Raw genomic sequence first — 9,024 nt, 5'->3', positions numbered from 1 at the left:
GAATAGGTGCCAAATGTCCTGTTCCTTTTCTCCAATCAGGGAAGAGAAAATTATTTTCCAAATCACTTGAAGCTTGGACAAAAATAACCATTCCCCCCCAACATCCTGTAGTATCACAGGCAGGCTTCAACCCTTCAGAGAGGACATCCCAGCTCGCATGATCTCGTCGACCAGGAGAATGTTGGTGGCGATCACAGTACTGAAAAGGAGGAAAAGAGGACAGATGAGATTTCAACCCAAACTGCTGTGTCTGCCGCCCGCCCGCGAGCCGCCATGAGCGTGTACACTCACCAGGAGTGTAGCAGCTGCTTCTTCACACAGTAGTTATCCCACACACCCATCTCTGCGGCCACCATTGGCTCACCTGCAAATAACCAAGAGCACCAAAGGTTTTTTTCATATATTTGATGAACCCTACCAATTCTAAAACAGAAAACATGGGCCAATTGAGACCATATTTTTTTCCTTTTCAAAAGACAAGAATTTTCTATACTATAGCCCAAGACGGCATCCAGGCTGCAGTCCTGTTGCCTGAGTTCTGAAAGGATCACAGGCTGCATCAGGCCAACGTCAGGGACTTTAAATACAAAGGAATAGTACTCTTCCATTAGTAACCAAGAGTTCTCCAATCACTCTTCTTAGCAATGCCTTACAGTCAGTGCTCACTGCTTACCAGACTGCTGCACTCTGCTCAGGACACACTGCTGTTGACCCACAACACATGCACTTTTGACTTCTCTCATTCCCAAATGTCTTCTATTAGGTTACTGACATAGGCTTTCTGCTTTCCACACAGCACTGGTACCAAGATCCTCCTGTCATCCATCTTCCCCCACCTAGGTTTACCTCACAACCAAGCTGCAATATTCTCACCTGTGCTCAGATCCACACCTACGAGCTGACCGGATTCTGAATGTTCAGCTTGAACTTTAACTAATGTTTCCTGAAGGTCAAAACCAGAGTTTTGCGCAAGAACCTAGAGAACAGATTTAATTTTTGAGAAGACACACTGAGAATTAAGGGTTAAGCCAGAATAAATGAACAGTATTTCCAATTTTAAAAAGTTCCCAGGGGGCTGGAGAGATGGCTCAGCAATTAAGAGCACTGACTGTTCTTCCAAAGGTCCTGAAGTTCAACTCCCAACAACCCCATGGTAGCTCACAACCACCTGTAATGAGATGTGATATCCTCTTCTGGTGTCTGAAGACAGCTACATTATAGTCACATACATTAAAGAAATGAATAATCTTAAAAAAAAAAAAAGTTCCCTGTAGGCCGTCTTCTGAGCATACATGTGTTACAGCATACATGTGTTACAGCATACCCCTTCTTGCTCCTACCAATCACACAGGCTGAGGTTGCATGCTCTGACTGAAAACAGAACCATTATTCATGTTCTTTTTTGAAGAACAGGCAGAGTGTAGTTGACCAACTAACTCTCTAATATACCCCAAACCTAGCAAATCAAAGCACTGGTAATAAGCCCTAACCGTTACTGAATACCGAACAGAGAACAGTAACTGATCTAGGCAGTGGTTTACTGGGCTGGTGCTATGAAGCTGTGCTAATCTGTCAGCTAAGCCTCTCTTCCTGCCACATAGTCCTTAATTTGCATCTGACCTGTATGTTGGTTTCCCCCTTCTTTTCTCCAGCTTTCTCCCCTGTACAGGTGCAGAGACTCCCTGCTCGCCTGTCACAGGATGTGATAGGGTGGAGAGTCTTTTAAATTCTACCCACTCAGGGCTGTATTGTCTTGCTACAAATACCTTTGGCTGGCATGAGATGAGCTATGTAGACCAGGCTGCCTGAAATTTGCCTACCTCTACCCCACAAATGCTATTAAAGGCACAGCCACCACAACTAGCTAGTTTTCTATTGTAGGAACTAACATTTACAACTGACCACAGCTACAGGCTTCCAGGAAAACTAATTTAAGTTTTAACTAGCCAGGTGGCTGCGGTGGCCCACGCCTTTAATCCCAGCACTTGGGGAGGCAGAGGCAGGTGGATTTCTGAGTTCAAGGCTAGCCTGGTCTACAGAGTGAGTTCCAGAACAGCCAGGGCTACACAGAGAAACCCTGTCTCGAAAAACCAAAACCAAAAAAAAAAAAAAAAAGGTATGTATTCAAACCTTGGGAATGATGAGCAAGGCATCTGCAAATGCCTGGACTCCAAGCTGAGCCCTGCCCTTCACACTGGGCTTGTATTTAATCAGAGCTTCTGCCAGTGCCACTTCTATTGCACCTGCACCCGGGACAACACAGCCTGGTGGGCAAGGGAAGGAGACAATGCTAAGTTACAGGGAAAGATACAAAACCTACCAAATACAAAACAAAACAAAGACAGTCGTTTAGAATTCATTTTAAGGTGTGATGTTATTAGGCAATTAACTTATGACTTCTCTATGCTTGTGATCTCTCTCTCACACACACACACAGAATCTGTTTTTGCAATAACAGAGAGTCAAGTACAAGTCTCAGGCAAGTTAGGCAGGCGCTGCACCAACAGGCAGTACCCTCAGCACAGCCTTGCTCCTTAGAGCCACAGCACACTCAGTCACAGCCAGCAGCACAGGGATCCAACCTTACCGTAAGTAGTAACCAGTAGCTCAGGAACCAGCAGGCTTAGCCACTTACTTGTACTCACTTTTAATAATGATATACCATAAAATACAGCATATCAGCCATCTTAAAAGGAAGACTTTACTTTTGCATGGTGTCTGGCTGTGTAAATTACTGACTAAAGAACACAGTATTCAGCCATGCCTTTTAGACTAGCAATACAACTCAAATACTGAGTGGTTCTTACCATCATCAATAGCATTTTTGACAGCCCTCAAGCCATCTCTTATCGCATCCTTGATTTGAGTCAGTGTGTGCTTATTTGGTCCTTTAACCAGTAAAGTGACAGAACGGGGATTGTTACACTTCTCAATAAAGGTGAACTTCTCCTCACCCTGTGTAAAAGAGAAATTATTGTCAAAACCAGATTACCCACAGTCACGATGGTGTATACCTCTATCCCCATGACTTGGAAGGCAGAGGCAGGTGGGTTTCTGTGAGTTCCAAAGGCTACACAGTAAAACCTTATCTTAACACAAACCCAACAAATACAAAAAGTATTATGCAAAGAGAATCAGGAGGGGCGTATGAAGACTTAGTAATATAATAGGAACCCACCATCATCCCAGGAAAGAAAAGCTGAAGGGGAGAAATAATTTGAGGTGCAAAAGAAATTAAAAGCCAACTTACATTATACATAAACATACCAAAACATAAAAGGAAGTCATTTTAAAATGGTGTAGTCACTATTAAGAGTTGGTTATGCCCAGTGAATAACCCTCCACCCATGTTCCTAGAAGTAACCTTGATTCAACTCAGTGACAGACCCATACACAGTGAGTTCCAGGCCAGTCTGTGCAGTATAGAGACCCTGTCTGTCTCAAAACAAACAAACAAAAACCAACCAACCAACCAACCAACCAAAACCCATAAAATTGTTAAGAATTTTGAGTTTAAAGTTTCCTACTCAACCACTGATAAACAAAATACTATTTGTCTTAGGAAGAAAACACTTACTTACCAGTGTATACTCATATACAAGCCCTGCATGTCCCAAACAGTCAGGATTCAGGTCATCAAAGGAATTCAGAGCTATCCCACCACAAGCAAGTGTCAGCCTGCAACAGTAAAGCACATTAAGGAAAATATAGTAAGCCATGGTGGTCAGGTTCAAAAAGGCCAACAATCTTTTTAGCAAGGAGATTATCAGAACCGCATGAAAGTGTATCTTAAAACAGCCCCCTTCACATTCTTCATAACCCAGTGGGTAAATGACCTATTTAATCTCAATTTAAACTGCATGCCAAGGCCACCAAAACAGCAATTCATGAAGAAACCAGACCATGGATGGGGTTCTGTGGGAGGAACATTTCTTAGGAACCTTTTCTAGTTTTATATATTGAATGTTTGGTTGAGACATGCACACAGGCCAATAGTCTGCCTCCACTCCCCAAGTGCTAGGACTACAAGGTTTGTGTGCAACCACATCCTTGGCCTCTAGACAAGGAAAAAAAAAGTCTCACTTATGTCATGGTTGAAAAAACTAAAGCAGGCAGCTGGGCATGGTGACGCGCACCTTCCATCCCAGGGTTTAGGAGGCAGAGGCAGGTTCATCTCTGTGAACTAGAGGCCATTCTGATTTATACAGTCAGTTCATACTGAGACCCTGCCTAAAAATAAAATAAACGTTTAAAGCAATGTTCATAGAATTCCATGTAAATCTCAGAATGTGAGACAATCCACAACCGAACTACCAGGACAACATTTACACAGCGGAACATCAACCAGCTCTCACTTGATTGCATGTTATAAACTATGCCAAGCAAGTGAAATACGCCAGGCTGACCCTCTTAGGTCCCTACACCGTCTATTCCAAAAGTGTACAACAGGCAGGAGAGATAGGCAGCAGTGAGCACCTAGAGTCTCATGCACAGACCACAGGACCACATGTTGACTAAGCATCTCTAACTCCAGTTCTAGGGGTTCTAATGCCTTAAACTGACCTTCACGGACACTGAATGCCCATGGTGTACACACACACACACACACACACACACACACGGAAAATACAGATGGCACGGTGACACATGCCTTTAACCAAAGCACTGAGATGGCAGAAGTAAACAGATTTCTTTCCTTCTGAAGTCACCTGGGTCTGTCTTAAAAAAATAAAATCATAATAAAAGATGTAAAGACATGGAAAAAGACAAATATCTTCAATCTACTTTTACATGGTGTTAAAGGATAGGAGAAGAAAAAAGTGAAGCGTGGTGACAGAGATGATGACCAGACGGGACCACAGTTAATGCCAATGAATTCTACTTTGTAGTTTTTCTGTGAGCACATAGAAGCCCAGAAGTCAGAGGGGGGGCTTCTGAGCCACAGAAACTAGAGCTGCAGAGGTTGTGAACCATCGTTTGGGGTGCTTGTAACTGAACTCAGGTGCTCTGTAAGAACCATTACGTATTTCTAATAACAGAGCTGTCTCCTCCAGCCCCTGAACTTTAAAAATGGCTAAAATAATGGCTGGCAATGGTGTTGCTTATCTGTAACCATATACTTGGAAGGCCGAGGATTGCCAAGCTCAGATAATACAGTGAAACTAAACGGTAAGTTTGGGGACCTGTCAACCTGAGCTTAATCCCTGGATCCACAAGGTAGGAGACACTGTAAACTGCTCCAAGCACAAGCCTGAATATACACAAAAAAACTTTTATAAGGTAGACTTTTAAATTTACAGATTGCTACAATAAAACCAAGAGTCTGTGTCATTTTTTGGGGGGAGACAGTTCCTTTGTGTAACAGCCCTGACTGTTCTGGAATTAGCTTTGTAAAGCAGGCTAGCCTCACTCAAGAGAACATATGGCGTCTGCTCCCCAAATGCTGGGATTCACGCCCAGCTAAGAACAGACTATCTACAAACAGGAGCCAGCAGTAAGAGGAACAGAAGGGAACCAGAGCCACACACAGGGAATGTGTGTGAAATGCCTGTATAAGGAAACAAACAAACAAACAACAACAATTCTGTTCAATTCATACATGCTAGTAAAATGAAAAAACAAGCAGAAGTATGAAGAGAATAATTCTAACTCCCATGCAAACTATAACGTTGGCCTCACTCACCTCTCCATGTTTCTCCTCTTGGCTCTGCGCAGAGCTACGATCCCTTCTTTCGCAAGGGCATCTAAAGAAAAGGGGTCAATCCCCTGAATAAAAACAAACATTTCTCAGCAGCCTTCACCTTAAAAAGAAATAAGACTAATTCATAATTTTAAGTTCTTACCTTTTGATTAATAACGACAAATCCTTTATCTGAGTCACCACAGACTTTCTTTTTCAGCTCTATGATTTTTTTAACTCTATCTTCAATGAATTTTCTTTCAGCCTTTACTAGTTTTTCTCTCTCTTCTGCACTCTTGTAAAAAAAGCCAGAATTCACTTCTGTTTTCTCATACTCTAAGGACACGTTGCACGTGAGGATGTAGGCATTTTCCACTCTCTTCTTCATATCAGGATGCCGAGCCCCATGATCCAAAACAAGCCCTCTGATTAAGCTATAAAATAAAGTCAAATAATTGTTAGTACTAATTTCTACATACATCCACTAGATTGTGAAACTGTTCAACAACTTTTCAGTTAAACCTAAGGTCAAATGTGAAAAAGGAGTGCTCTATGACACAAGACCGGCCACCCGAACAAAAATAATAAGCTTGCACATCTACTACCAGCAGGCTATCACTTTATGTTTTCAGGGCTGGAGAGATGGCTCAGAGGTTAAGAGTACTAGCCATCCTTCCAGAGGTCCTGTGTTCAATTCCCAGCAACTACATGGTAGCTGACAACCATCTTTAATGGGATTTCATGCCCTCTTTTGGCTTGCAGGTGTACATACAGATAGAGCACTCACACATAAACAAATCTTTAAAAAAAAAGTTTCAAACTAGAATCTTGAAGGGAGTTTTTCCTTCTGCGTACTGTACACAAGCAGATCAATACTTGTTCATTGATGTGGTCAGAATCATACTGACGACAAACACAGCCTCACCCTCCGTCATTTCCAGAGTGCTTGCTACTTACAGCAAATGCCACACTCAGTAACCTATTCACTATGAACCGGGAGCAGTTCAGTGGTAGGAAGCACGTCAAAGCGGTCTCTTACCTACCTTGTATCGGTTTCAGATTTATGCTTCATCTCCATGATCTCAACCATGAAGAGGTCAATGGGCTCGTCTTTTTTCCTAATGGCCAAAACGGAGTCCACTACAGCCTATGAGAGAACCATTAATAAATTCAGTGTGTACAGGCTGATACACTTTAGCTGTTGTTCAGAAGAGTGTAAAAGGCATAAGAAAAAACCCTAACTGTAACAGGAGTGCTATTTTATGGTGGCGCAGGCCTCCAATCTCAGCGATATTTCAAACCCACCTTTCCCTCAAAATGGTTAACCACACCTTGTAACAATTCATGCTGTATTGTGGACTAGCAGGTGAGTTCCAAAGTCCCCCAAAGAAAGTATTAGAGAAGAATGTTAATCAGCCTGATTAGACTGTAACTCATACCAAACTACCAGTTCCCTTAAATGTGCAAAGGGGGCAGGGAGGAATGGAAGCAAAACCACAGGACTAGAGACTTCTTCCAACAGTGCAAATTTTCCTTCCTAAGCCTTGCCAGTTAACAATCCCTTCTTTCCACGTTGAAGACAGATTAGATCATTACTGCCTAGGGAAAACTCTAACCCCTTCCTCTAGACAGCATCCCTGTGAAGAGCCTATGTGTGCAACACTTAGAACAGGTTTTTAGATAAGACTTTCCCCATGCATTGTACCACATGCGCCCAACTATGCTTAATACACACCTCTGTCAAGACATCTGCAAGTTCAGCATGAACTTTAGTCCGCAGAGATGTCCTGGCCACATCGATGAGTGTTTCTCTGTCCATCTCTTTGCTTACTTTGACTTGTTCCAGAAATTGGAGTGCCTTTTCTTTTGCTGCTTCAAAACCTTCAGTTATTATTCTTGGGTGAAGACCCTATAATCCAAACAGTGATAAACCCATTGCCAACACTTGCATCTTCAACTAGACACCACTAACACTAAGTCCAGTAACGTCTGAAGCAACACCCTGAGTTATTCATACTTACTACAATTAAGACGGTGTGCTGATTTTCTGAATACATTTAAAAGGACACAGTACTCCTTTTAATGCAGAGGAAAAGAACAGACTTTACTCTAGCACAGAGTCAAGGCCAAGGGAACTACAGAGCACACTTGGGTGTTCACTGTGCAATCCACAAAAACTGGCTCCTAAAACTTAGCTGTAAGAGCTTGCTTCTTCTCTTGTCTACAGACATCTGAAACTAATTCACATCATTTTGAGATCAGAGAATAGTGTTTGTGTAGGAGCAGTAGCAGGCAGATCTCCTGAGTCTGAGGCTAGCAGGTTAATGATAAACATGTAATCATTTACATACAGTCGGCAAGTTTTTTCCCATTCATTTCAGACCAGGTTACAGACAGGCATAGGCTCCCAGCGTTAAGCAGCCCGACCATTCTACAGTGTGCCCTCAGCTAGCATCACATCACTGTGTACCAATAGCCCACCAAACAACATAGCACAGAAGCAAGAAGCATATGTACTTCAGAAATGTACAGGTCCGCCTGTTTGAGCAGCTCCCCGATGATGAGGACATTGGATGTAGTGCCATCGCCAGTTATGTCATCCTGGGCTGTAGCCACTTTTGCTATCAAAGAGGCTGTTGGGTGTTGAATTTGCTGTAGGTAGAAAAAGAACTATTTAAATAACTTAAAACATTACCTAGGGTACAACACGGACAGGCTTCTTTCAATGCCTTCCACTAAGACTGCACAGTACCGCTGGCTACATTTTGCTTGGATTTCAAGTCATTCCCTTTACTAGGATTTGAACTATAGGACCTGAAAGTGAGGGAAATGGGTAGTTGGGTCAATTTAATATGATCCCTGGGACAAAAATAATAACTATAAGACAGCCCGGTGTGAGAGGCATAGCTTTAATCCCAGTTTGGGGCCAAGCAGGGCTGCACAGTGAGATTTATCTTAAACAAACAAAAGTAAGATTTTCATTTCTCCTGCAGTTGAGTGGAAAGATGAGCGTTTATCTTTGGTTTTCTTTCCCATTGCACTGTTTTTGAGACAAGGTCTCACTATGCTTATGTAGCTCTACCTGGTTTTGAACTCAAGAGATCTGGCTGAATGCTGGGATTATAGCTCTGTGGTACAATATTTAGCTAAAGTAGAGATAACAATATTCTTTTATACAATTTTTTATTTTAGCCCAGACTACAAAGTAGACCAAAAAACAAAACAAAAACCAAGGATCCAAACACATGTGGTGGCGCACGCCTTTAATCCCAGCACTCGGGAGGCAGAGGCAGGCGGATTTCTGAGTTCGAGGCCAGCCTGGTCTACAAAGTGAGTTCCAGGAC

General features: G+C 42.6%; 1 protein-coding gene and 2 non-coding genes across 3 annotated transcripts in view; all 3 read right to left on the bottom strand.

Annotated features, from left to right (window-relative positions):
- Positions 1-6: 6 nt before the first annotated feature.
- The window catches only part of Cct6a (chaperonin containing TCP1 subunit 6A), a 10,427-nt gene continuing 1,409 nt past the window's right edge, over positions 7-9,024 (bottom strand). Inside the window, exons 2-13 of the mRNA XM_021162390.2 lie at positions 8,443-8,494; positions 8,198-8,332; positions 7,416-7,589; positions 6,724-6,827; positions 5,844-6,114; positions 5,684-5,766; positions 3,582-3,678; positions 2,808-2,955; positions 2,131-2,264; positions 874-976; positions 292-364; positions 7-199 (exon numbers count right to left, since the gene is read on the bottom strand). Of these exons, the coding sequence (XP_021018049.2) occupies positions 127-199; positions 292-364; positions 874-976; positions 2,131-2,264; positions 2,808-2,955; positions 3,582-3,678; positions 5,684-5,766; positions 5,844-6,114; positions 6,724-6,827; positions 7,416-7,589; positions 8,198-8,332; positions 8,443-8,494 (1,447 nt within the window). The 3' untranslated portion in view covers positions 7-126. The remainder of the gene's footprint in view (positions 200-291; positions 365-873; positions 977-2,130; positions 2,265-2,807; positions 2,956-3,581; positions 3,679-5,683; positions 5,767-5,843; positions 6,115-6,723; positions 6,828-7,415; positions 7,590-8,197; positions 8,333-8,442; positions 8,495-9,024) is intronic.
- Positions 2,634-2,764, bottom strand: LOC115031184. The gene has a single exon (XR_003836804.1). It is a non-coding gene; the product is annotated as a small nucleolar RNA SNORA15 (small nucleolar RNA).
- On the bottom strand, positions 7,713-7,847 carry LOC115031187. Its single transcript, XR_003836807.1, has one exon. It is a non-coding gene; the product is annotated as a small nucleolar RNA SNORA22 (small nucleolar RNA).

Source organism: Mus caroli, chromosome 5 (assembly GCF_900094665.2).
Source record: "Mus caroli chromosome 5, CAROLI_EIJ_v1.1, whole genome shotgun sequence".
NCBI lineage: Eukaryota > Metazoa > Chordata > Mammalia > Rodentia > Muridae > Mus > Mus caroli.
The sequence above is the reverse complement of the archived record's forward strand: the minus strand, read 5'-3'. Positions and strand labels throughout refer to the sequence as shown.